A 26,990-nucleotide genomic window follows, 5' to 3' on the forward strand; every position below is an offset into this window, starting at 1 on the left:
CTGAGGGGGAATAGGCTTTGTCGTGCCCTCTTCACGACTGTTTTGTTGTTCTTGGGCCATGTTAGTTTTTTAGTGATGTGGACACCAAGGAACTTGAAGCTCTCAACCAGCTTCACTGCAGCCCCGTCGATGAGAATGGGGGCGTGCACGGTCCTCCTTTTTCCTGTAGTCCACAATCATCTCCTTAGTCTTGATCACGTTGAGGGAGAGGTTGTTGTCCTAGCACCACACGACCAGGTCTCTGACCTCCCTATAGGCTGTCTCATCGTTATTGGTGATCAGGCCTACCACTGTCATCAGCAAACGTGATGATGGTGTTGGAGTCGTGCCTGCCATGCAGTCATGAGTGAACAGGGAGTACAGAGGGGACTGAGCACGCACCCCTGAGGGGCCCCGTTTTGAGGATCAGCATGGCGGATGTGTTGTTACCTACCCTTACCACCTAGGGGCAGCCTGTCAGGAAGTCCAGGATCCAGTTGCAGAGGGAGGTGTTTAGTCCCAGGGTCCTTAGCTTAGAGCTATGAGGGCACTATGGTGTTGAACGCTGAGCTGTAGTCAATGAATAGCATTCTCACGTAGGTGTTCTTTTTGTCCAGGTGGGAAAAGGCAGTGTGGAGTGCAATTGAGATTGCGTCATCTGTGGATCTGTTGGGGTGGTATGCAAATTGGAGTGGGTCTAGGGTTTCTGGGATAATGGTGTTGTGAGCCATGATCAGCCTTTTAAAGCACTTCATGGCTACAGACGTGAGTGCTACGGGTCGGTAGTCATTTATGCCGGTTAACTTAGTGTTCTTGGGCACAGGGACTATTGTGGTCTGCTTGAAACATGTTGGTATTACAGACTCCGTCAGGGACAGGTTGAAAATGTCAGTGAAGACACTTATTTCATCTTTATTTAACTAGGCAAGTCAGTTAAGAACAAATTCTTATTTTCAATGACGGCCTACACTGGCCAAACCCCCGGACGAATCTGGGCAAATTGGGCGGCGCCCTATCTCAATCACGGCCGGTTGTGATACAGCCTGGAATAAAACCAGGGTGTCTGTAGTGAAGCCTCAAGCACTGGGATGCAGTGTCTTAGACCGCTGCACCACTCGGGAGCAACTTGCCAGTTGGTCAGCGCATGCTCGCAGTACACGTCCTGGTAATCCATCTGGCCCTGCAGCCTTGTGAATGTTGACCTGTTTAAAAGGTCTTACTCACATCAGCTACGGAGAGAGTGATCACACAGTGGTCCGGAACAGCTGATGCTCTCATGCATCCTTCAGTTTTACTTGTCTTGAAGTAATTTAGCTCGTCTGGTAGGCTTGTGTCACTGGGCAGCTCGCGGCTGTGCTTCCCTTTGTAGTCTGTAATAGTTTGCAAGCCCTGCCACTTCCGACGAGCATCGGAGCCGGTGTAGTACGACTCAATCTTAGTCCTGTATTGACACTTTGCCTGTTTGATGGTTCGTCGCAGGGTATAGCAGGATTTCTTATAAGCTTCTGGGATAGAGGCCCGTTCATTGGAAGCGGCAGCTCTACCCTTTAGTTCAGTACGGATGTTGCCTGTAATCCATGGCTTCTGGTTGGGGTATGTACGTACAGTCACTGTGGGAACGACATCATCGATGCACTTATTGATGAAGCCAGTGAATGGCATTGGAAGAATCCCGGAACATATTCCAGTCTGTGCTAGCAAAACAGTCCTGTAGCTTAGCATCTGCTTCATCTGACCACTTCCTTATTGACCGAGTCACTGGTGCTTTAGTTTTTGTTTGTAAGCAGGAATCAGGAGGATAGAATTTGTCAGATCTCCCTCGCCAAATGGAGGGCAAGGGAGAGCTTTGTACGTGTCCCTGTGTGTGGAGGTGGTCTATAGTTATTGGTGGTTAAGGTGGTCTATATATATATATATATATATATCTCCCCTCTGGTTGCACATTTAACATGCTGATAGAAATGAGGTAAAACAGTTTTGAGTTTCCCTGCATTAAAGTCCCCGGCCACTAGGAGAGCCGTCGCAGGATGAGTTTTTTCCTGTTTGCTTATGGCCGTGTACAGCTCATTGAGTGCGGTCTTAGTGCCAGTATCGGTTTGTGGTGGTATGTAGACAGCTATGAAAAATACACAAACTCTCTTGGTAAATAGTGTGGTCTACAGCTTATGAGAGACTCTACCTCAGGTGAGCAAAACCTTGAGACTTCCTTAGAATTCGTGCTTCAGCTGTTGTTTACAAATATACATGGACTGCCACCCCTTGTCTTACCAGAGGCCACTGTTCTGCCCTGCCGAAAAAGCTTAAAACCCCCCAGCTGTATGTTTATTAATGTCGTCGTTCAGCCACGACTCGGTGAAACATAAGATATTACAGTTTTTAATGTCTTAGGATATAGGATATACGTGATCGTAGTTTGTCTATTTTATTATTGATTGGTTGTACGTTGGCTAATAGGACCGATGGTAAAGTTAGATTACCCTCTCAGTGACGGATCCTAACAAGCCACCCGGATCTCCGTCCACGATACCTCTGTCTCTTTCTCCTGCGAATTACAGGGATAAGGGCCTTGTCTGAAGTAAATTGAAGAAAAAGTATTCCCCCAGTATGGGGTGAGTAATCACTGTCCTGATATCTAGAAGCTCTTTTCGGTCATAAGACACGGTGGCAGAAACGTCATCAACAAAATAACTTACAAATGACGCCAAAAAAAACATACACAATTGGTTACGGGATCGTAAAACGGCAGCCATCTCCTTCCGTGCCATTATTCATACATTTCCTGGCAGGGTTGATGAGACAGTGGATTGCGCAGTGAGATGGAACATAGTAAATAGGCATTTCAACGTCATAGATTTAGCAGGTGGTATCTTGTGAAATACACAGGCTGGAATGCAGTTTTATCCAATCAGCATTCAGGATTAGACCTACCTGTTGTATAAACATACAACACAGGCTAATAGAGCAGTCTAAAACATGGTTTATGTGTACTGTGGGCCTATTCTTAAAAACCATGATGCAACATTGAGCTCAGAATAGGTGTGTAACAAACTAGCTTATTTATTGAAGGCCTAGTTCCAGAATTCATAAATAAATGGTTATAGCAAAATTGTGATAATATTGCCTTCAAATAGCCTTAAATTAATGAGGAACTTGGGCCCACCTTGTTCACAACAGTAGCTAATGAAATTGCCCTTTGTTTACATCTGCAGTGGTTTCATGTCCTGCTCCTGTTGTTGAGAATGGCGTTAGGATTGAAGGTCGTTCACCCCCCTACAAGCACAAGTCTTATGTCATGTATAAGTGCAAAGATGGATATGAGATGACGGGAGAGGCCAGTCTGACATGTGAAATAGGAGGCTGGTCAGCTTCTATTCCCACATGCAAAGGTAAGACTTGTTTCGGTGTTTGTTATTTAACACACTTTAGCCTATATTTTAACTTAGATATTTTGTGCGTCATTTGGTGTTTAGGACCAGAAGACCAATATGTCAGCAAACTGACTTTCTGAATTGACCCTATCTTATATAAACATATTGAGACTATTTTGATAAGACATTATGGTATGTGTGGTAGGCCTAGTCTTCATGCTAATCATTATTTTTCACCATATGCATGCCTGAGCATAGCAACCTCAGGTAATTATTTTCCTTGACTGCATTAGTTTGGATTTGGTCATTGTGATTTCCATTTATTATTTCCTTCTTGTCCATTCCTTGCTACTCGCCTGCATGCTTTTTAGGGCTGACCCCAGTTATTCGACTGGTTGATTGTCTGGTCAATAATGGGCTGTTGGTCGACCAAGATTGTTTTTTATTTTGTCGAGCAGTAAAATAAATGTATTTATTTGTACGGCACACAAGACACCGGTCTTATTCACGCCCATCTCAGTGAACGAATCTATTGTGGAGGCCGAGACGAAACCATTGCGGAGGCCGAAGGGATGGCACAGTCCAAGAAGTGCATTGTGCAGCCACACTCCCCGTCTCCCTCCAGAATGCGCACTCTCTCTTCACATCAAACAGCAAGCAAACAGTCTGTTTTTACATCCATTGAGAATGACAATAGTTCCTCAATGTATTTGAAAAATCTTTCCAGCTCTCTCCCTTTCGAGAACCACTCGGTGTGAAAGGGAAAAATGTTATGCTCTGATCGAGTGGAAACCCCCTGGTGTACCGGCATTCAGAGCATGGAAGTTTTGGAGCAGGGGCATGTCCTTATCGGTGTTTTGAGGGTAGCTGTTTTGATATTTTCCTTGCTGCCTTAGTTGTTTGATTTTGCCCAGAAATACATGGTTAAAAATTGTAAATTCAGTGTCCTTCATAAGGCACCAGCTGCGACTAATGGGTGGGTCATTTAGAAACCGGTTGAGCCCACTACGGAGTGCCAGGTAGCTACTTATGCTGTACTGCTCACCCTTCCCATTTCGTACATTTCCATAAAACTGTCGGAGAAGGATGTTAAACTCTTCCTTAGTGACAGTTTTGAAGTCAACAACTTTTTTCTTCTCTGCTAGCCAGCCCTCGAAGCAACGCACAGCCCAGTTTGTATTCTTAACTGGTTTTTTTTCGTTGCAGCTTTTCTCTTGGTCTATTCAATGCAGTATCCCCCAAATCTGCATGCCTGGGTATTTTTGCCATCTCTTTTTCCGATTAATTAATAGTCTTGTCGACAAAAATATCCAAAAAGGTTCCACTCATCCATTTTAGTTTTGGCAGCAAAGTATCGATTTAGCCAGTCAACTGAAAAAGTTTTGCATGTTGCTATGACAACCAGCTCAAATAGCTGTCTGTCTAGTTCGGACACGTTCACTTTATATGGGACAATGGAGATCGCAATTCAATATTGAGAAGGTTGGAGAGACAGACGGTAAGGTTTATACCTCTCTGCTGTTGAAAACCAAATGCTAGTCTAAAAGAAATGGGAGATAATGTCTAGATGCTTTTTAAGTTTATAAATCAAATTTTATTCGTCACATGCGCCGAATTCAACAGGTGTAGACCTTACAGTGAAATGCTTACTTATGTCTTGTCTTGACTATCATTAAATGTGAAGACTGTTATTTTATCAAATCAGTTTTCTATGTGTAATTATTATTACGTGATTAATCTGATCAGAAACTTTAATCAACTAGGAAGTCGGGGAACCACGGGAAATTGTTTAGTCCTCATATCGACTCTTCAGATATTTTCATATCTTATCGAGTACAGTCTTCTATTAATGATTATTAATCTTTACCTTCCATCAGTCTCATGCCAAACGTCATAAAATTCTTGGTTATGTGCACAAACCCTAGTATAAATTATGAATCAACGATATTTTTTTATTTCACCTTTATTTAACCAGGTAGGCAAATTGAGAACACGTTCTCATTTACAATTGCGACCTGGCCAAGATAAAGCAAAGCAGTTCAACACATACAACAACACATAGTTACACATGGTGTAAAACAAACATAGTCAATAATACAGTGAAAAATAAGTCTATATACAATATGAGCAAGTGAGGTGAGATAAGGGAGGTGAAGGCAAACAAAATATATATATAAATAAATAAAAATATAAAAAGGCCATGGTGGCGAAGTAAATACAATATAGCAAGTAAAAAAAAAAAGTAGAGTAGAGATAGAAAAAGTAGAGAGAGAAATAATGGGGTGCAAAGGAGCAAAATAAATAAATAAATACAGTAGGTAAAGAGGTAGTTGTTTGGGTAAAATTATAGATGGGCTATGTACAGGTGCAGTAATCTATGAGCTGCTCTGACAGCTGGTGCTTAAAGCTAGTGAGGGAGATAAGTGTTTCCAGTTTCAGAGATTTTTATAGTTCGTTCCAGTCATTGGCAGCAGAGAACTGGAAGGAGAGGCGGCCAAAGGAAGAATTGGTTTTGGGGGTGACCAGAGAGATATACCTGCTGGAGCGCGTGCTACAGGTAGGTGCTGCTATGGTGACCAGCGAGCTGAGATAAGGGGGGACTTTACCTAGCAGGGTCTTGTAGATGACCTGGAGCCAGTGGGTTTGGCGACGAGTATGAAGCGAGGGCCAGCCAACGAGAGTGTACAGGTCGCAGTGGTGGGTAGTATATGGGGCTTTGGTGACAAAACGGATGGCACTGTGATAGACTGCATCCAATTTATTGAGTAGGGTTTTGGAGGCTATTTTGTAAATGACATCACCGAAGTCGAGGATTGGTAGGATGGTCAGTTTTACAAGGGTATGTTTGGCAGCATGAGTGAAGGATGCTTTGTTGCGGAATAGGAAGCCAATTCTAGATTTAACTTTGGATTGGAGATGTTTGATGTGAGTCTGGAAGGAGAGTTTACAGTCTAACCAGACACCTAGGTATTTGTAGTTGTCCACATATTCTAAGTCAGAGCCGTCCAGAGTAGTGATGTTGGACAGGCGGGCAGGTGCAGGCAGCGATCGGTTGAAGAGCATGCATTTAGTTTTACTTGTATTTAAGAGCAAATGGAGGCCACGGAAGGAGAGTTGTATGGCATTGAAGCTCGCCTGGAGGGTTGTTAACACAGTGTCAAAAGAAGGGCCAGAAGTATACAGAATAGTGTCGTCTGCGTAGAGATGGATCAGAGAATCACCAGCAGCAAGAGTGACATCATTGATGTATACAGAGAAGAGAGTCGGTCAAAGAATTGAACCCTGTGGCACCCCCATAGAGACTGCCAGAGGCCCGGACAACAGACCCTCCGATTTGACACACTGAACTCGATCAGAGAAGTAGTTGGTGAACCAGGCGAGGCAATCATTAGAGAAACCAAGGCTGTCGAGTCTGCCGATGAGGATGTGGTGATTGACAGAGTCAAAAGCCTTGGCCAGGTCAATGAATACGGCTGCACAGTATTGTTTCCTATCGATGGCGGTTAAGATATCGTTTATGACCTTGAGCGTGGCTGAGGTGCACCCATGACCAGCTCTGAAACCAGATTGCATAGCGGAGAAGGTATGGTGGGATTCGAAATGGTCGGTAATCTGTTTGTTGACTTGGCTTTCGAAGACCTTAGAAAGGCAGGGTAGGATAGATATAGGTCTGTAGCTGTTAGGGTCAAGAGTGTCCCCCCCTTTGAAGAGGGGGATAACCGCAGCTGCTTTCCAATCTTTGGGAATCTCAGACGACACGAAAGAGAGGTTGAAAAGGATAGTAATAGGGGTGGCAACAATTTCAGCAGATAGTTTTAGAAAGAAAGGGTCCAGATTATCTAGCCCGGCTGATTTGTAAGGGTCCAGATTTTGCAGATCTTTCAGAACATCAGCTGACTGTATTTGGGAGAAAGAGAAATGGGGAAGGCTTGGGCGAGTAGCAGAGGGGAGGGCAGTGCTGTTGACCGGGGTAGGGGTAGCCAGGTGGTAAACATGGCCAGCCGTAGAAAAATGCTTATTGAAATTCTCAATTATAGTGGATTTGTCGGTGGTGACAGTGTTTCCTATCTTCAATGCAGTTGGAAGCTGGGAGGAGGTGTTCTTATTCTCCATGGACTTTACAGTGTCCCAGAACTTTTTTGAATTTGTGTTGCAGGAAGCAAATTTCTGCTTGAAAAAGCTAGCCTTGGCTTTTCTAACTGCCTGTGTATATTGTTTTCTAGCTTCCCTGAAAAGTTGCATATCACGGGGGCTGTTCGATGCTAATGCAGAACGCCATAGGATGTTTTTCTGTTGGTTAAGGGCAGTCAGGTCAGGAGAGAACCAAGGGCTATATCTGTTCCTGGTTCTAAATTTCTTGAATGGGGCATGCTTATTCAAGATGGTGAGGAAGGCATTTAAAAAAAATATCCAGGCATCCTCTACTGACGGGATGAGATCAATATCCTTCCAGGATACCTCGGCCAGGTCGATTAGAAAGGCCTGCTCGCTGAAGTGTTTCAGGGAGCGTTTGACAGTGATGAGTGGAGGTCGTTTGACCGCTGACCCATTACGGATGCAGGCAATGAGGCAGTGATCGCTGAGATCTTGGTTGAAAACAGCAGAGGTGTATTTGGAGGGCAAGTTGGTTAGGATGATATCTATGAGGGTACCCGTGTTTACGGAATTGGGGTGGTACCTGGTAGGTTAATTGATAATTTGTGTGAGATTGAGGGCATCAAGCTTAGATTGTAGGATGGCTGGGGTGTTAAGCATGTTCCAATTTAGGTCGCCTAGCAGCACGAGCTCTGAAGATAGATGGGGGGCAATCAGTTCACATATGGTGTCCAGAGCACAGCTGGGGGCAGAGGGTGGTCTATAGCAGGCGGCAACGGTGAGAGACTTGTTTTTAGAGAGGTGGATTTTTAAAAGTAGAAGTTCAAATTGTTTTGGAACAGACCTGGATAGTAAAACAGAACTCTGCAGGCAATCTTTGCAGTAGATTGCAACACCGCCCCCTTTGGCCGTTCTATCTTGTCTGAAAATCTTGTAGTTGGGGATGAAAATGTCAGAATTTTTGGTGGTCTTTCTAAGCCAGGATTCAGACACGGCTAAAACATCCGGGTTGGCAGAGTGTGCTAAAGCAGTGAACAAAACAAACTTAGGGAGGAGGCTTCTAATGTTAACATGCATGAAACCAAGGCTATTACGGTTACAGAAGTCATCAAAAGAGAGCGCCTGGGGAATAGGAGTGGAGCTAGGTACTGCAGGGCCTGGATTCACCTCTACATCACCAGAGGAACAGAGGAGGAGTAGGATAAGGGTACGGCTAAAAGCTATGAGAATTGGTCGTCTAGAACGTCTAGAACAGAGAGTAAAAGGACGTTTCTGGGGGCGATAAAATAGCTTCAAGGAATAATGTACAGACAAAGGTATGGTAGGATGTGAATACAGTGGAGGTAAACCTAGGTATTGAGTGATGATGAGAGAGATATTGTCTCTAGAAACATCATTGAAACCAGGTGATGTCATCGCATATGTGGGTGGTGGAACTGAAAGGTTGGATATGGTTTAGTGCGCAGGGTGCAGGGCTGAGGTGCTGACTTGCTGCACCCTGGACAACTACTGTGATTATTATTATTTGACCATGCTGGTCATTTATGAACATTTGAACATCTTGGCCATGTTCTGTTATAATCTCCACCCGGGAACAGCCAGAAGAGGACTAGCCACCCCTCATAGCCTGGTTTCTTCCTAGGTTTTGTCCTTTCTAGGGAGTATTTCCTAGCCACCGTGCTTCTACACCTGCATTGCTTGCTGTTTTGGGTTTCAGGCTGGGTTTCTGTACAGCACTTTGAGATATCAGCTGATGTAAGAAGGGCTATATAAATACATTTGATTTGAAGAGAAAATAACAATATATTAAACAGTTCTATGCTTGTGCCTAGATCAAAATGGTTCATAACTGCTGTTGTGTTCTACTCTGCAGTGGTGAAGTGTGGAAAGCCCCCCACCATTGTCAACGGTGGACCTGTTATCCCACCTGAAGACGAGTACAGCTATAGAAGTGTTGTGGAATATAGCTGTGAGAAGGAATTCACTCTGGTTGGAACTAAATCCATAGTCTGTGAAAAGGACGGAGAATTCCAGCCAGCTCCACCTGAGTGTAAAAGTACGTTGAAAGCTTGCCTTTTTACCCCCTTCTGTTTTGAACAGTCATAATTATGGTTGTTAACAAAACATAGAACTGTTCGTATGAACTGTTCACAGTGATAAAATATTGTAATCAGATTACAGATACTTTTGAAAACTAGATTACTTCTTGGATTATTTGACTTCAGAAAGGATTCAACACCTTTCTGTTTTCTCAATGACATTCAATTCAGCTTTGAAAAACAGAGCAATTTTTAAGTTTGTTCCACCTGAGCGAGTCTGACCACAAGTCAGAGACCACTATGATGACACCCCAAATGCGTTGGGGTGTCATCATAGATGGATCCTTTGTCTACGTCTAATGCCTCGTAAAGAGAAAGTAATCAGATTACATTACTCCACCACACAATCATGAACACGGTCAGGGTCCAGATGACCTCATTTAAAAAATAACAAAAAATAAAAATATATCACTATCTAGCCAGATAAAAAAATAACATAAGCAGAGATGTGCGTGAGACATTTAAGTGATAATGCCCGAGAAGCCGGTGTTTGAAGAATGTATTGGCACGGATGTTGTTCGTTTTCGGCGAGTGCCGGCAAACCGTGCCAATATATCCTCCAAACACCGGCGTCGAGGACATTATCACTTTTATACAACAAGTTACCAACATTTTCAAATAATGATTGACATATTTTCATAATTTTTTACATTTTGATTTAATTTATTCATACTATTTCATCTTTCCACAAGATATATTCCTGACCCAAATGTAGGATTGCTAGAGACGCAACCCAGTCATTCAGTCTTTTTATCTGTATCTATGGACGCGACCCAGTCGTTCGTTCTAAATGCCATACTGGCTGGCAATGGTCTTATCCCTTGCTTGCTAGCTAGCCAACTACGGCTAACTTAGCCACGTCAAAGTGGAGCCAGAATAACAGCAAAGCATTTGCATTTGTTTAAGCTGTTTTCTAGTTAGCTTTATTTGGATACATCTATAACAATGAGCTTGTCAGGACACTGAAGAAAGACAATCCATGACATTAATTTGAGGTGATTTTAATAAGCAAAACCATACTCTTTGTTATCCACCACAACTGACATAGCTATAGCTACTTATTGTACCGGTATGTCACATTTATCTGTACATTCACCTGGATGGTTAAAATATCTGTCGGAGTCTGTGCTACTACTTCTGCTGCCTTGCTTCAGTCTTTTGGGTGTTGATGGTGCTGCAGTATTCTCTTTGTTTTCGGCCAGGATGTTGCTCGAGTGTTTTCTGTCTGTCGGTGAGGGACGCCAGTAGCTATGGAGAAAACCTTCGCACCGATGTCCACTCACTGACATAATCTCCCTCGCTTCTAAACCAGCATTGGCCAGTTTCTGGACTGTCGTGGTCCTGATGCTGTGATTTGTGTATGTAGTTGTTCCTGCTGCCCTGCAGATCTTGGGTAGAAGTGCTGCCAGATAGTTCACGCCCATCGGCTCTGACATGTACCAGATCGAGTCCCCGATACACCCTCCTCTCCTTGGGTGGAGATAAAATACAAGGGCGTTATCCAGGCATTTTGATAGATATTTCTCCAGTCATGCCACCGGGCGTAGTGGGTTCCCTGGCTGCTCGAACATGAATCCCCTCTTGGACTCCCAGCCCCTCTCCCTTGGGTCCAGATAATTCTTTGTGGACTCGTTATATGCGAGAGTGGCGTATCTGAGAGAGAGAATGCGTTATTGTTTTCCAGTAGCCTAATTACGAGTGCAACTTAGAATTAACCTAAACAGACTATCAACAACATACCGTTCTCGTCTGTTTTCACAAGGAATGAGTTGGGCTTTAGTTGTCTGTTTTCCTCTTCTACCCCAGATGTAACTGGAGGTCGAACCACATTTTTTGGACCAAACCCCCTTGGTGTACCGCTTGCCATGCGATAGCAGAGAGAACAGTCTACGACTAGGGTAGTTGGCGTCTATGAACATTTTTAGGGCCTTCCTCTGACACCGCCTTGTATAGAGGTCCTGGATGGCAGGAAGCTTGGCCCCAGTGATGTACTGGCGGTACGCACTACCTTCTATTGTACCTTGCGGTTGGAGGCCGAGCAGTTGCCATACCAGGCAGTAATGCAACTGGTCAGGATGCTCTCGATGGTGCAGATGCAGAACCTTTTGAGGATTTGAGGACCCATGCCAAAACTTTTCAGTCTCCTGAGGGGGAATAGGCTTTGTCGTGCCCTCTTCACGACTGTTTTGTTGTTCTTGGGCCATGTTAGTTTTTTAGTGATGTGGACACCAAGGAACTTGAAGCTCTCAACCAGCTTCACTGCAGCCCCGTCGATGAGAATGGGGGCGTGCACGGTCCTCCTTTTTCCTGTAGTCCACAATCATCTCCTTAGTCTTGATCACGTTGAGGGAGAGGTTGTTGTCCTAGCACCACACGACCAGGTCTCTGACCTCCCTATAGGCTGTCTCATCGTTATTGGTGATCAGGCCTACCACTGTCATCAGCAAACGTGATGATGGTGTTGGAGTCGTGCCTGCCATGCAGTCATGAGTGAACAGGGAGTACAGAGGGGACTGAGCACGCACCCCTGAGGGGCCCCGTTTTGAGGATCAGCATGGCGGATGTGTTGTTACCTACCCTTACCACCTAGGGGCAGCCTGTCAGGAAGTCCAGGATCCAGTTGCAGAGGGAGGTGTTTAGTCCCAGGGTCCTTAGCTTAGAGCTATGAGGGCACTATGGTGTTGAACGCTGAGCTGTAGTCAATGAATAGCATTCTCACGTAGGTGTTCTTTTTGTCCAGGTGGGAAAAGGCAGTGTGGAGTGCAATTGAGATTGCGTCATCTGTGGATCTGTTGGGGTGGTATGCAAATTGGAGTGGGTCTAGGGTTTCTGGGATAATGGTGTTGTGAGCCATGATCAGCCTTTTAAAGCACTTCATGGCTACAGACGTGAGTGCTACGGGTCGGTAGTCATTTATGCCGGTTAACTTAGTGTTCTTGGGCACAGGGACTATTGTGGTCTGCTTGAAACATGTTGGTATTACAGACTCCGTCAGGGACAGGTTGAAAATGTCAGTGAAGACACTTATTTCATCTTTATTTAACTAGGCAAGTCAGTTAAGAACAAATTCTTATTTTCAATGACGGCCTACACTGGCCAAACCCCCGGACGAATCTGGGCAAATTGGGCGGCGCCCTATCTCAATCACGGCCGGTTGTGATACAGCCTGGAATAAAACCAGGGTGTCTGTAGTGAAGCCTCAAGCACTGGGATGCAGTGTCTTAGACCGCTGCACCACTCGGGAGCAACTTGCCAGTTGGTCAGCGCATGCTCGCAGTACACGTCCTGGTAATCCATCTGGCCCTGCAGCCTTGTGAATGTTGACCTGTTTAAAAGGTCTTACTCACATCAGCTACGGAGAGAGTGATCACACAGTGGTCCGGAACAGCTGATGCTCTCATGCATCCTTCAGTTTTACTTGTCTTGAAGTAATTTAGCTCGTCTGGTAGGCTTGTGTCACTGGGCAGCTCGCGGCTGTGCTTCCCTTTGTAGTCTGTAATAGTTTGCAAGCCCTGCCACTTCCGACGAGCATCGGAGCCGGTGTAGTACGACTCAATCTTAGTCCTGTATTGACACTTTGCCTGTTTGATGGTTCGTCGCAGGGTATAGCAGGATTTCTTATAAGCTTCCGGGATAGAGGCCCGTTCATTGGAAGCGGCAGCTCTACCCTTTAGTTCAGTACGGATGTTGCCTGTAATCCATGGCTTCTGGTTGGGGTATGTACGTACAGTCACTGTGGGAACGACATCATCGATGCACTTATTGATGAAGCCAGTGAATGGCATTGGAAGAATCCCGGAACATATTCCAGTCTGTGCTAGCAAAACAGTCCTGTAGCTTAGCATCTGCTTCATCTGACCACTTCCTTATTGACCGAGTCACTGGTGCTTTAGTTTTTGTTTGTAAGCAGGAATCAGGAGGATAGAATTTGTCAGATCTCCCTCGCCAAATGGAGGGCAAGGGAGAGCTTTGTACGTGTCCCTGTGTGTGGAGGTGGTCTATAGTTATTGGTGGTTAAGGTGGTCTATATATATATATATATATCTCCCCTCTGGTTGCACATTTAACATGCTGATAGAAATGAGGTAAAACAGTTTTGAGTTTCCCTGCATTAAAGTCCCCGGCCACTAGGAGAGCCGTCGCAGGATGAGTTTTTTCCTGTTTGCTTATGGCCGTGTACAGCTCATTGAGTGCGGTCTTAGTGCCAGTATCGGTTTGTGGTGGTATGTAGACAGCTATGAAAAATACACAAACTCTCTTGGTAAATAGTGTGGTCTACAGCTTATGAGAGACTCTACCTCAGGTGAGCAAAACCTTGAGACTTCCTTAGAATTCGTGCTTCAGCTGTTGTTTACAAATATACATGGACTGCCACCCCTTGTCTTACCAGAGGCCACTGTTCTGCCCTGCCGAAAAAGCTTAAAACCCCCCAGCTGTATGTTTATTAATGTCGTCGTTCAGCCACGACTCGGTGAAACATAAGATATTACAGTTTTTAATGTCTTAGGATATAGGATATACGTGATCGTAGTTTGTCTATTTTATTATTGATTGGTTGTACGTTGGCTAATAGGACCGATGGTAAAGTTAGATTACCCTCTCAGTGACGGATCCTAACAAGCCACCCGGATCTCCGTCCACGATACCTCTGTCTCTTTCTCCTGCGAATTACAGGGATAAGGGCCTTGTCTGAAGTAAATTGAAGAAAAAGTATTCCCCCAGTATGGGGTGAGTAATCACTGTCCTGATATCTAGAAGCTCTTTTCGGTCATAAGACACGGTGGCAGAAACGTCATCAACAAAATAACTTACAAATAACGCAAAAAAAAACATACACAATAGCACAATTGGTTACGGGATCGTAAAATGGCAGCCATCTCCTTCCGCGCCATTATTTATACATTTCCTGGCAGGGTTGATGAGACAGTGGATTGCGCAGTGAGATGGAACATAGTAAATAGGTATTTCAACGTCATAGATTTAGCAGGTGGTATCTTGTGAAATACACAGGCTGGAATGCAGTTTTATCCAATCAGCATTCAGGATTAGACCTACCTGTTGTATAAACATACAACACAGGCTAATAGAGCAGTCTAAAACATGGTTTATGTGTACTGTGGGCCTATTCTAAAAACCATGATGCAACATTGAGCTCAGACGAAGTGTGTAACAAACTAGCTTATTTATTGAAGGCCTAGTTCCAGATTTCATAAATATGTGGTTATAGCAAAATTGTGATAATATTGCCTTCAAATAGCCTTAAACTAATGAGGAACTTGGGCCCACCTTGTTCACAACAGTAGCTAATGAAATTGCCCTTTGTTTACATCTGCAGTGGTTTCATGTCCTGCTCCTGTTGTTGAGAATGGCGTTAGGATTGAAGGTCGTTCGCCCCCCTACAAGCACAAGTCTTTTGTGACGTATAAGTGCAACGATGGATATGAGATGACGGGAGAGGCCAGTCTGACATGTGAAATAGAAGGCTGGTCACCTTCTATTCCCACATGCAAAGGTAAGACTTGTTTCGGTGTTTGTTATTTAACACACTTTAGCCTATATTTTAACTTGGATATTTTGTGCGTCATTTGGTGTTTAGGACCAGAAGACCAATATGTCAGCAAACAGGGTCAATTCAAAAATTCTATCTTACATAAACATAATGAGACTAGTCTTCATGACAATCATTATTTTTCACCATATGCATGCCTGTGCATAGCAACCTCAGGTAATTATTTTCCCTGAATGCATTAGTTTGGATTTGGTCATTTTGATTTCCATCTATTATTTCCTTCTAGTCCATTCCTTGCTAATCGCCTGCATGCTTTTTAGGGCTGACCCCAATTATTCGACTGGTTGATTGTCTGGTCAATAATGGGCTGTTGGTCGACCAAGATTTGTACAAATTTTGTCGAGCAGTAAAATAAATGTATTTATTTATACGGCACACAAGACACCGGTCTTATTCACGCCAGTCTCAGTGAACGAATCTATTGCGGAGGCCGAGACGAATCCATTGCGGAGGCCGCATTAATGGCACAGTCCAAGAAGGGGAGTGTGGCTGCACAATGCACGTCTCCCTCCAGAATGATTACTCTCTCTTCACCTCAAACAGCAAGCAAACAGTCTGTTTTTACATCCATTGAGAATGACAATAGTTCCTCAATGTATTTGAAAAATCTTTCCAGCTCTCTCCCTTTCAATAACCCCTCAGCGTGAAAGGGAAAAATGTTATGCTCTGATCCATTGGAAATTTCATAAAATAATAATTCTTATCCCTTGCATAAATTGTCTGTCCTGAGCTCACTGGTGCAGCAAACTAAGGGGCCCAAAATATTTTATACAATGTCAGTCTGGACCCAAGTTAATAGTTGATACAATGTTTCAAGTTTGTTGCAGACTGGCAATGCTTAGCCTGTGTAATTTATAGGATATTTATTTTTCATCAGGATATTTTCTACCTGCAGGCTGCAATGTTTTTACGTAGTTAGCAATAGATGTTATTTTTTAGGGTTGTATACTTTTCATTTAGATTTGGATAGAATTTTGATTAATAACATGACAAAGATTGAGATACGAAGACGTATTATAAATTAAATGAAACTGTTCCACGAAAAGTGTGCATATGAAAACCATAACTTGGCACGCAGATCAGTAGAAATTGTCAAATAAATTGGAATTCTACATGAGAAAGTTTGCAGACTCCTCGTGTAGCCTATTACTGGCAACTTCAGGAGAGTAACGGCAGAATTTCCGAATGTCAGAAGCGGGAGGAGGATGGTCGGACAGGTTACTTTTTCCCCTTATGGTTATCTTGATCTCTGGCTCCCTCTTCAGTCATTTGTGTTATTTCATCACAGTGAGTTTAAAGTAGAGGTCGACCGATTTTATGATTTTTCAATACCAATTTATTGGAGGACCAAAAAAAGCCGATACCGATTAGTCGGACGCTTTTTAATTAAAAAAATATATATATATTTGTAATAATGACAATTACAACTACTTAATAAATACATCAATAAAATCAATTTGGTCTCAAATAAATAATGAAACATGTTCATTTTGGTTTAAATAATGCAAAAACAAAGTGTTGGAGAAGAAAGTATAAGTGCAATATGTGCCATGTAAAAAAGCTAACGTTTAAGTTCCTTGCTCAGAACATGAGAACATATGAAAGCCGGTGATTCCTTTTTAACCTGAGTCTTCAATATTCCCAGGTATGAAGTTTTAGGTTGTAGTTATTATAGGACTATTTCTCCCTATACCATTTGTATTTCATATACCTTTGACTTTTGGAAGTTCTTATAGGCACTATAGTATTGCAAGCCTAATCTCGGGAGTTGATAGGCTTGAAGTCATAAACAGCGCAATGCTTGAAGCACAGTGAAGAGCTGCTGGCAAATGCAGGAAAGTGCTGTTTGAATGAATGCTTACGAGCCTGCTGCTGCCTACCACCGCTCAGTCAGACTGCTCTATCAAATATCAAATCATAGACATAATTGTAATATAATAACACACAAATACGAGCCTTAGGTCATTAATATGGTCAAATCCGGAAACTATTATTTCGAAAACAAAACGTTTATTCTTTCAGTGAACGGGTGGCATCCTTAAGTCTAAATATTGCTGTTACATTGCACAACCTTCAATGTTATGTCATAATTATGTAAAATTCTGGCAAATGAATTAGTCTTTGTTAGGAAGAAATGGTCTTCACACAGTTCACAACGAGCCAGGCGGCCCAAACTGCTGCATATACCATGACTCTGCTTGCACAGAACGCAAGAGAAGTGACACAATTTCCCTAGTTAAAAGAAATTCATGTTAGCAGGCAATATTAACTAAATATGCAGGTTTAAATATATATACTTGTGTATTGATTTTAAGAAAGGCGTTGATGTTTATGGTTAGGTACATATTGGTGCAACGACAGTGCTTTTTTTCGCGAATGCGCTTGTTAAATCACCCGTTTGGCGAAGTAGGCTGTGATTCAATGATAAATGAACAGGCACCGCATCGATTATACTCAACGCAGGACAAGCTAGATAAACTAGTAATATCATCAACCATGTGTAGTTAACTAGTGATTATGTTAAGATTGATTGTTTTTTATAATATAAGTTTAATGCTAGCTAACACCTTACCTTGGCTCCTTGCTGCACTCGCATAACAGGTAGTCAGCCTGCCATGCAGTCTCCTCGTGGAGTGCAATGTAATCGGCCATAATCGGTGTCCAAAAGTGACGATTACCGATTTATAAAAACTTGAAATCGGTCCTAATTAATCGGCCATTCCAATTAATCGGTCGACCTCTAGTTTAAAGCATCAGAAAATCTCAATGCATATATAGTTGATTTTATTAACACACAAGGTGTGGTTATATATGGAAAAATACATGTTTTAAAATCAATTGGTTGAAAAAACAGACAATTTTCCCCCATTTTTTTCGGAACAGCCCTAATGCTTTTAGTAGCAAAGTTGGTTACTATTTAAAACAAACTGGTGTTCAAGTTCAACATTTGATCTATTCAAACAATCCCTTGGTCTAGTGAGCTGCTTACCTTCCATTGAGGTCTGCTGATTTACACTTTATTAATGATTGATTAGCCATCTTGTCCAAGACCATTCTACTCCTCAGACCACACTGGCTGACTAAAGCATTTGAGGGATCACAACCGTAAAGTGTTGTGACAGACTAGACAAGAATACGTACTGGCTTAATTGTATTGCATTCCTTTGTAGCCCTTCCGACTACAACAGGCTAAAATGTGCTTCCCAAAAACATTTTGAATGGTTATTACAGTGACCTGCAGTCATTTGGCTGGCCAATTATCGTCAATTACATGACCGTCACAGCCCTACTAACACCTCAACTGACTTTATTAGCCTAACCTTTGATCCTTTATGGTAATAGAATAAGCCAGTGGTGTGTTTCTGGTGAGGCTTTCAAATGACCTCCACACAAAGTTGCATGTCAGTCTGGCTGAGGTGGAGAATTGTCATTGGTACTGTGAAGTACACACAGCCTATTATGCTCGCTAAATTCCCCTAGTTATTTGTGTCCAAAGAGATATGCTTGTCTAAACTTTAATTGACTCTTGAATTATAGATTCAACTTGAACCTGGCCGGCAACAAGTGGTAGTTTATGGTGGCTTTTCTCCTTGATTGTGATCTGAATATACAGTATGTAACAATGTACCTATCAAGTAGTCATGGGGAAATACAACCCATATCAAAAACGTTTGAAGTGAACATCATTCTGCACTCGCATAGGGCTGAACCCTACCTTGAGTTATGTTTCACATAGACTACCTCGAACACAGAAATAAAGTAGTTTGTTCACTGGCATGCCATGCCTCTAACACCACCTAATTCTTTCACTGCATTCTTTTGATTTATTTTATTTATCCAACACCAGTAAGCTGTAATTGTTGGTGTTAAGTGTGTGTGTGTGTGTGTGAACCCTAATATCACCTCTTTTATCAACAGATGGTGCACCTGTGGTCCTGGTCCCACTGATCCACCAGCGGTCAACAGTAAGCTGCCTATTGATGTTTTACATGCTCTTTCCATGACATAGACTGGCCAGGTGAAAGCTATGATCCCTTATTGATATCACTTGTTAAGTCCAATTCAATCAGTGTAGATGAAGGGGAGGAGACGGGTTAAAGAAGGATTTTTAAGCCTTGAGACGATTGAGACATGGATTGTGTATGTGTGCCATTCAGAGGGTGAATGGGCACGACAAAAAATGTAGGTGCCTTGGAATGGGAAATGGTACTAGGTGCCAGGCGCACCGGTTTGTGTCAAGAACTGCAATGCTGCTGGGTTTTACATGCTCAATAGTTTAGTGTGTATCAAGAATGGTCCACCACCCAAAGGACATCCAGCGAACTTGACACAACTGCGGGAAGCATTCGTGTCAACATGGGCCAGCATCCCTTTTTAAAAAAGAAAAAAATGACATTCTTATTTACAATGACGGCCTAACCCGGACGACGCTGGGCCAATTGTGCCCGCCCTATGGGACTCCCAATCACATCCGGATGTGATGCAGCCTGGATTCGAACCACTGCACTAAGATGCAGTGTCTTAGACCGCTGCGTCACTCGGGGGCCCCCGAGTGTGGAGTCAATGCCCTGATGAATTGAGGCTGTTCTGAGGGCAAATGGGGTGGGGGGGCAACTCAATATCAATGTTTTGTACACTCCGTGTATATGTTGTTACAACAGTAAGCTGTCTCCCAGTTGCTATCTATTGGTGTTGTATATGATATATTTGATGGTTCAAGCATTATTAGGCTATTAAGTGATGATTTAATATTTACTGCAAATTCATGATGGCATATTCCTTCCCTCGTTTGTTTCTCTTACAGACCACACATGGAAAATAGTAGGGGGTGTTCTAGGTGGACTTGGTAAGTTGCAAGAATTTTACTATATTCCATCTTATAAAGACGAACAGGATAAGCAGTATTTGTTTGGTTTTATGTTGAACATTTTCACATCTAGTCATGCAACAATGTTGCTGTACCAATAATTTATTTTGTAACATACTCAGCAAAAAAAGAAGCGTCCTCTCACTGTCAACTGCGTTTATTTTCAGCAATCTTAACATGTGTAAATATTTGTATGAACATAACAAGATTCAACAACTGAGACATAAACTGAACAAGTTCCCCAGACATGTGACTAACAGAACTGGAATAATGTGTCCCTGGTCAAAATCAAAGGTAACGGTCAGTATCTTGTGTGGCCACCAGCTGCTTTAAGTACTACAATGCATCTCCTCCTCATGGACTGCACCAGATTTGCCAGTTATTGCTGTGAGATGTTACCCCACTCTTCCACCAAGGCACCTGCAAGTTCTCTGACATTTCTGGGGGGGAATGGCCCTAGCCCTCACCCTCCGATCCAACAGGTCCCAGACGTGCTCAATGGGATTGAGATCCGGGCTCTTCACTGGCCATGGCAGAACACTGACATTCCTGTCTTGCAGGAAATCACGCACAGAACGAGCAGTATGGCTGGTGGCATTGTCATGCTGGAGCGTCATGTCAGGATGAGCCTACAGGAAGGGTACCACATGAGGGAGGAGGATGTCTTCCCTGTAACGCACAGCGTTGATTGCCTACAATGACAACAAGCTCAGTCCGATGATGCTGTGACACACCGCCCCAGACCACAACGGACCCTCCACCTCCAAATCGATCCCGCTCCAGAGTACAGGCCTCGGTGTAACGCTCATTCCTTCTATGATAAACGCGAATCCGACCATCACCCCTGGTGAGACAAATCCGCGACTCGTCAGTGAAGATCACTTTTTGCCAGTCCTGTCTGCTCCAACGACGGTGGGTTTGTGCCCATAGGTGACATTGTTGCCGGTGATGTAAGGCAGGTCCTCACCAGACAACAGGCCTACAAGCCCTCAGTCCAGCCTCTCTCAGCCTATTGCGGACAGTCTGAGCACTGATGGAGGGATTGTGCGTTCCTGGTGTAACTCGGGTAGTTGTTGTTGCCATCCTGTACCTGTCCCGCAGGTTTGATGTTCGGATGTACCGATCCCGTGCAGGTGTTGTTACACGTGGTCTGCCACTGCGAGGGCGATCAGCTGTTCGTCCTGTCTCCCTGTAGCGCCGTCTTAGGCGTCTCACAGTACGGACATTGCAATTTATTGCCCTGGCCACATCTGCAGTCCTCATGCCTCCTTGCAGCATGCCTAAGGCATGTTCACGCAGATGAACAGGGACCCTGGGCATCTTTCCTTTGGTGTTTTTCAGTCAGTAGAAAGGCATCTTTAGTGTCCTAAGTTTTCATAACTGAGACCTATAATTGCCTACCATCTGTAAGCTGTTAGTGTCTTAACGACCGTTCCACAGGTGCATGTTCATTAATTGTTTATGGTTCATTGAACAAGCATTGGGAAACAGTGTTTAAACCCTTTACAATGAAGAGTTGAAGTTATTTGGATTTTTACGAATTATCTTTGAAAGACAGGGTCCTGAAAAATGGACGTTTCTTTTTTTGCTGAGTTTATTTTTATTACCATGGTTGTATTCTGTTCAAGCCTTACCTTGCAGGACAGACATGAAGTTATTTGTAATACTTTTCTATTGTTACTGGCACACAAACCTATAACAATACCACTTTCTGTTGACATCCCTTTTTTTAAATTAATGTTGTTCACAATAAGGAGAAGGAATGTTGTGGTGTTAAACTCTTTGCCAAGTAAAAATTAACTTCCTAATATGTTAAACAAAATAATACCTCAAGGATTTAAACTTCTCCTTTTTTCTTTCTAGGCGTTGTTTGTATTATAGTATTTATAATCTACAAATATACAGCATGGTAAGTCATTCTCGTTTCATTAACTAACATCCAATCAAGGCTTGTTTCCTGTCATGGCTCCTCCCTCTTTTCTTTGCGCTCACTAAAACAACTGTTGCTCAGTTTCATGTGTTCTTTTGAGTTCTTACTGCTGTCATAGCCACCAATGCCGTTTCAGCTAAATGCTGCATGCTTTATATTTGCGAAGCTTTCTGGTGTTTAATATCATTATACACACACCAGCCACAGTAGTGGAGTACTGCAAAGTAAATGCAATAGCCATTTATTCCCAAAAATCTTCTAGTGTTCTTAAACATTGAACTGGTTGGTGTGTCTGTCGTTGATGATGTCCAGACGGGTTGTCACTCACGTGTCGGGCAAGGGTTACAGATTGTTGGGGCAATGGGTTTGGCCTAGCCTGGGATCCAGACTTGTTTTGTGCTAACATTCCACTCCTTACCACTCTGTCATATAACAAACAGTTTGCCATGACACATGTCAAGGAGTAGATTGTTACACATAACAGGTCTGGGTTCCAGGCTAGGTTTGGCCTCCTGGTCATCCAGAAATGCAGTCATGAAATACATTGCTCAACTTTTGGGTTACAGCTATCGATTTGGCTACCTAGGAAATGTACCCACTAATAACTCTGAAGACAAATGTATCCCGTTTATGTTCACTCTTTTAGCAGGGCAGGTGTAGAAATAAATGTGAAATGTATTTTCTGGAGTTTTCTAACTGAATTTTTGGTATTTTATTTTTCAGTGCCAGGACTTATTTGCCCTAGTTTCCTCTTGCTTCATTGATAAGGGAGTCACAGTGAACAGGCTGCTGTGATTCAATGTACTACCCTCCTGCTTATGAATGTAGTAGCCCCTCCCAAACACCGGGTTCATATCCTTTCGAAGGAAGTTCTATTACGTGACGTTTAGAAACCTCATGATGAAGAATGAATTGGTTCATTCCCATTTGGAAGCTTGTGCTTAATGAGTGGCCAAACCTGATTTATTCAATAACTATTCATGTTTCCAGTGTACTTCACAAATAACAGTTTTGCCCGTTCTGAAATGAAGGCAATCATATCCATTAAGATGCCCAGCAAGACTCACAGTATAGATGCATCAAGTGCTGTCATTTCTAAACAGTAAAACAGATTTGAATGAAAATACCCTCAAATAAATGTGGCATTCTGTACTGTCGCCTCATATCAAACATTTGATCTAACCTGCTGGAGTATAGATCCTAATTTAAGTTTTATTTTCACTGACCAAATAAATACATAGAGGAGTGTGTTTGACGCAACTTCTTAATATAAGTCATGCCACTGAAGGTCAACATATTGGTTTGCTAGAGCAGGTTGCAGGTGTGTTGAAACACTCATATCCTGGAGCTCAAGAGCAAAGGTGGTTCATTTGCTTTCACCAAGTTTAGCTCTAGTCATTGAATTTGAAAAGCTTGGTTTTACAAGGAGACCATGCTTGAAACACTAAAGTATAATTTTGAGTGTTTAGCTTTTTGAGGGATCAAGGACTCTGGCTCATGATCCAGCTTTGGAATCTTTATTTGAACTTATAGCCTATTTGTATTGTTCTACTGTAGATAAGCCAAGGAAAGATGCATTTTTAAAAAGTAAAGACATTTTGTTTTAATAAAAAGGGAAATAAATGCCTGTAATGTTCCAATGTCTATTTCCAGAGATGAATCATGTTTGAGACTTTTTCCCCTGTAAACTGTTCTTGAATGTGTCACATTGAATGTGTGAGATTCATTATGGCAACTGGCTGAAGTATATTGAGCAAATGTATTGGAGATCTGCTATTCAACCACTTCTAATTTAACATCCACCGTACCTGACAGCTGAATTGCTGCCTTTCAGTAAATGCAAATCTCTTGCAATAAGACCACCGGGCCATGGTGTTCTAGGAGGAAGCCTGCAGCTCTCACTAATATGAGGCTAAAATGAATCAGTTTTTGTCACATGCACAGAATAGCGCGTGTAACAGTAGTAGAATGCTTACTTCCTCAACAGTGCAGAGTAAATATAAAGTAGAAAAACTCACTATACAAAGTAGATGAATCAGCACAGTGAATTTTGAATGTTAGTTTTAGATTCTTTACTTTGCCTTATCAATGGAAAAGACAAAACATTCTGCAGTTATACCCTGTATTTATTTGATATCTTGACTGACATTTTCCACTCCCCTCTTTATTCCATTGCTTGGTCGTCTCATAGTGGTGGTCTTTACAGCTTCTTTTTTTGTTGTTGATGAAAATGCTATTTAATTTCTAATGTATTTCGTGGGATCTAATCAAGTGGTTGCTTCATATGAACCCATGTTGTTATTTAGTAGAGCACAATGTTAGGTGAATATAAAAGTAGGTTTGATCTTATTCTGATCAATGTACCCTACTAAATAAACAGCAGTGTTAAATGTAAAACAGCATGTTTTCCAGATGGAATGAAAATACGTGTTCCAAAAGGTCGTCTTTCATTATATCTAAGACAACTATCGAACAGGAGCAATTTTAATGAATAAAATGAAGTATTAATGTGTGTTTAAGTATAATGTAGATCTCACCACTGACTCTAAATGCTCTACTTACTCTACGTCTGTGTCTATAACCAGTTTTATTATCAGTGTGGAACCACTTAATGTATGTTGTGGTCAGCCAATTATGAACGTTTTTTCTTCTTCACATGTTTGATTTAATGTACCAATCAAGTAAACAACGCAAATTTATACATGAACTGGTGTCATTTGTTTGTCCATTGATTACTTTTGATACTGAACTAGTATCCATAGTTACTGTTACAGTATACTGTGTCTGGGTCATGGCAGTCCTTGGTTCTTTGCCTAATATTTACACATCTCAGATGGGTCTGCTATCTTGCTGAAACTGCTCTGGGCCTCTGATGTAATTTAAAGGAATACGTAAGGATTTTGGCAATGGTCTGCCCTTTATTTAGAGTCTAATGAACTCATGAGAAAAACAAATCTGTATCTAGTATTAAGGACTTTTGAGGTAGTTTCGCGAGCCAATGCTAACCAGCATTTTCGCAATGACGAAGTTCATGGTATCTACTAGCAGTTACCATAGACTTCCAGTCATTGCGCTAACGCTAGCAACTACCTCCAAACTGCACGCAGACACACACAAATGGTATCCACGAGTTCATATGACCCTGGGGAAGAAGGTGAAGGGCTACATTGCCAAAATCCTGACGTATCCCTTTAAACATTAAGACGATTGTTCCAGATGCATCATTATTTAGGAGCCAACTGTACGTGTTTCACGAACAAGCACGTAGCGATAACGTTCGCTAAGGACGTCATTACGCTTCGAACACACCGATTGTGTTTTGCGTTTCGAAACACCAGAAGTACATTCATTTCCAATGGAACGCTGCGTTTGCCTTGCAGCATTGCGTTGCAGAGGCAGTTGCAGAGCGTTCTGTGTGGTCAAATTGTATGCATGGACTTGACAGAAAGTAGCAAAATGTGAATGTTGAATTTTTGTTGCACACATATCCAGTAAAAAAAAATGTGGGATTACATAATAAAAACATTTGTTTGACTGGAGAATTTCTTTACATTTTTTTATTCATTTTTTTGCCAAGTACACTGCTCAAAAAAATAAAGGGAACACTTAAACAACACAATGTAATTCCAAGTCAATCACACTTCTGTTAAATCAAACTGTCCACTTAGGAAGCAACACTGATTGACAATAAATTTCACATGCTGTTGTGCAAATGGAATAGACAACAGGTGGAAATTATAGGCAATTAGCAAGACAACCCCAATAAAGGAGTGGTTCTGCAGGTGGTGACCACAGACCACTTCTCAGTTCCAATGCTTCCTGGCTGATGTTTTGGTCACTTTTGAATGCTCGCGGTGATTTCACTCTAGTGGTAGGATGAGACGGAGTCTACAACCCACACAAGTGGCTCAGGTAGTGCAGCTCATCCAGGATGGCACATCAATGCGAGCTGTGGCAAGAAGGTTTGCTGTGTCTGTCAGCGTAGTGTCCAGAGCATGGAGGCGCTACCAGGATACAGGCCAGCACATCAGGAGACGTGGAGGAGGCCGTAGGAGGGCAACAACCCAGCAGCAGGACTGCTACCTCCGCCTTTGTGCAAGGAGGAGCAGGAGGAGCACTGCCAGAGCCCTGCAAAATGACCTCCAGCAGGCCACAAATGTGCATGTGTCTGCTCAAACGGTCAGAAACAGACTCCATGAGGGTGGTATGAGGGCCCGACGTCCACAGGTGGGGGTTGTGCTTACAGCCCAACACCGTACAGGACGTTTGGCATTTGCCAGAGAACACCAAGACTGGCAAATTCGCCACTGGCGCCATGTGCTCTTCACAGATGAAAGCAGGTTCACATTGAGCACATGTGACAGAGTCTGGAGACGCCGTGGAGAACGTTCTGCTGCCTGCAACATCCTCCAGCATGACCGGTTTGGCGGTGGGTCAGTCATGGTGTGGGGTGGCATTTCTTTGGGGGGCCGCACAGCCCTCCATGTGCTCGCCAGAGGTAGGCTGACTGCCATTAGGTACCGAGATGAGATCCTCAGACCCCTTGTGAGACCATATGCTGGTGCGGTTGGCCCTGGGTTCCTCCTAATGCAAGACAATGCTAGACCTCATGTGGCTGGAGTGTGTCAGCAGTTCCTGCAAGAGGAAGGCATTGATGCTATGGACTGGCCCGCCCGTTCCCCAGACCTGAATCCAATTGAGCACATCTGGGACATCATGTCTCGCTCCATCCACCAACGCCACGTTGCACCACAGACTGTTCAGGAGTTGGCGGATGCTTTAGTCCAGGTCTGGGAGGAGATCCCTCAGGAGACCATCCGCGGAGGCCACACACACTACTGAGCCTCATTTTGACTTGTTTTAAGGACATTACATCAAAGTTGGATCAGCCTGTAGTGTGGTTTTCCACTTTAATTTTGAGTGTGACTCCAAATCCAGACCTCCATGGGTTGATACATTTGATTTCCATTGATAATTTGTGTGATTTTGTTGTCAGCACATTCAACTATGTAAAGAAAAAAGTATTTAATAAGAATATTTCATTCATTCAGATCTAGGATGTGTTATTTTAGTGTTCCCTTTA

General features: G+C 42.9%; 1 protein-coding gene across 10 annotated transcripts in view; it reads left to right on the forward strand.

Moving 5' to 3' along the window:
- LOC120061098 (sushi, von Willebrand factor type A, EGF and pentraxin domain-containing protein 1-like) overlaps window positions 1-26,990 on the forward strand; it is a 144,277-nt gene that overhangs the window by 51,654 nt on the left and 65,633 nt on the right. For 7 of the 10 annotated variants that reach the window (XM_039010644.1, XM_039010643.1, XM_039010642.1 and 4 more), the window contains 3 exons: window positions 3,189-3,365; window positions 9,316-9,498; window positions 14,877-15,053. In XM_039010644.1, coding sequence (XP_038866572.1) covers window positions 3,189-3,365; window positions 9,316-9,498; window positions 14,877-15,053 — 537 coding nt within the window. Of the gene's footprint in view, window positions 1-3,188; window positions 3,366-9,315; window positions 9,499-14,876; window positions 15,054-19,028; window positions 19,076-19,914; window positions 19,957-21,840; window positions 21,887-22,630; window positions 24,615-26,990 lie in introns of those variants that run through there. The other 3 variants (XR_005478299.1, XM_039010645.1, XM_039010639.1) reach the window with 3 other exon arrangements.

Source organism: Salvelinus namaycush, chromosome 16 (assembly GCF_016432855.1).
Source record: "Salvelinus namaycush isolate Seneca chromosome 16, SaNama_1.0, whole genome shotgun sequence".
Taxonomy (NCBI): domain Eukaryota; kingdom Metazoa; phylum Chordata; class Actinopteri; order Salmoniformes; family Salmonidae; genus Salvelinus; species Salvelinus namaycush.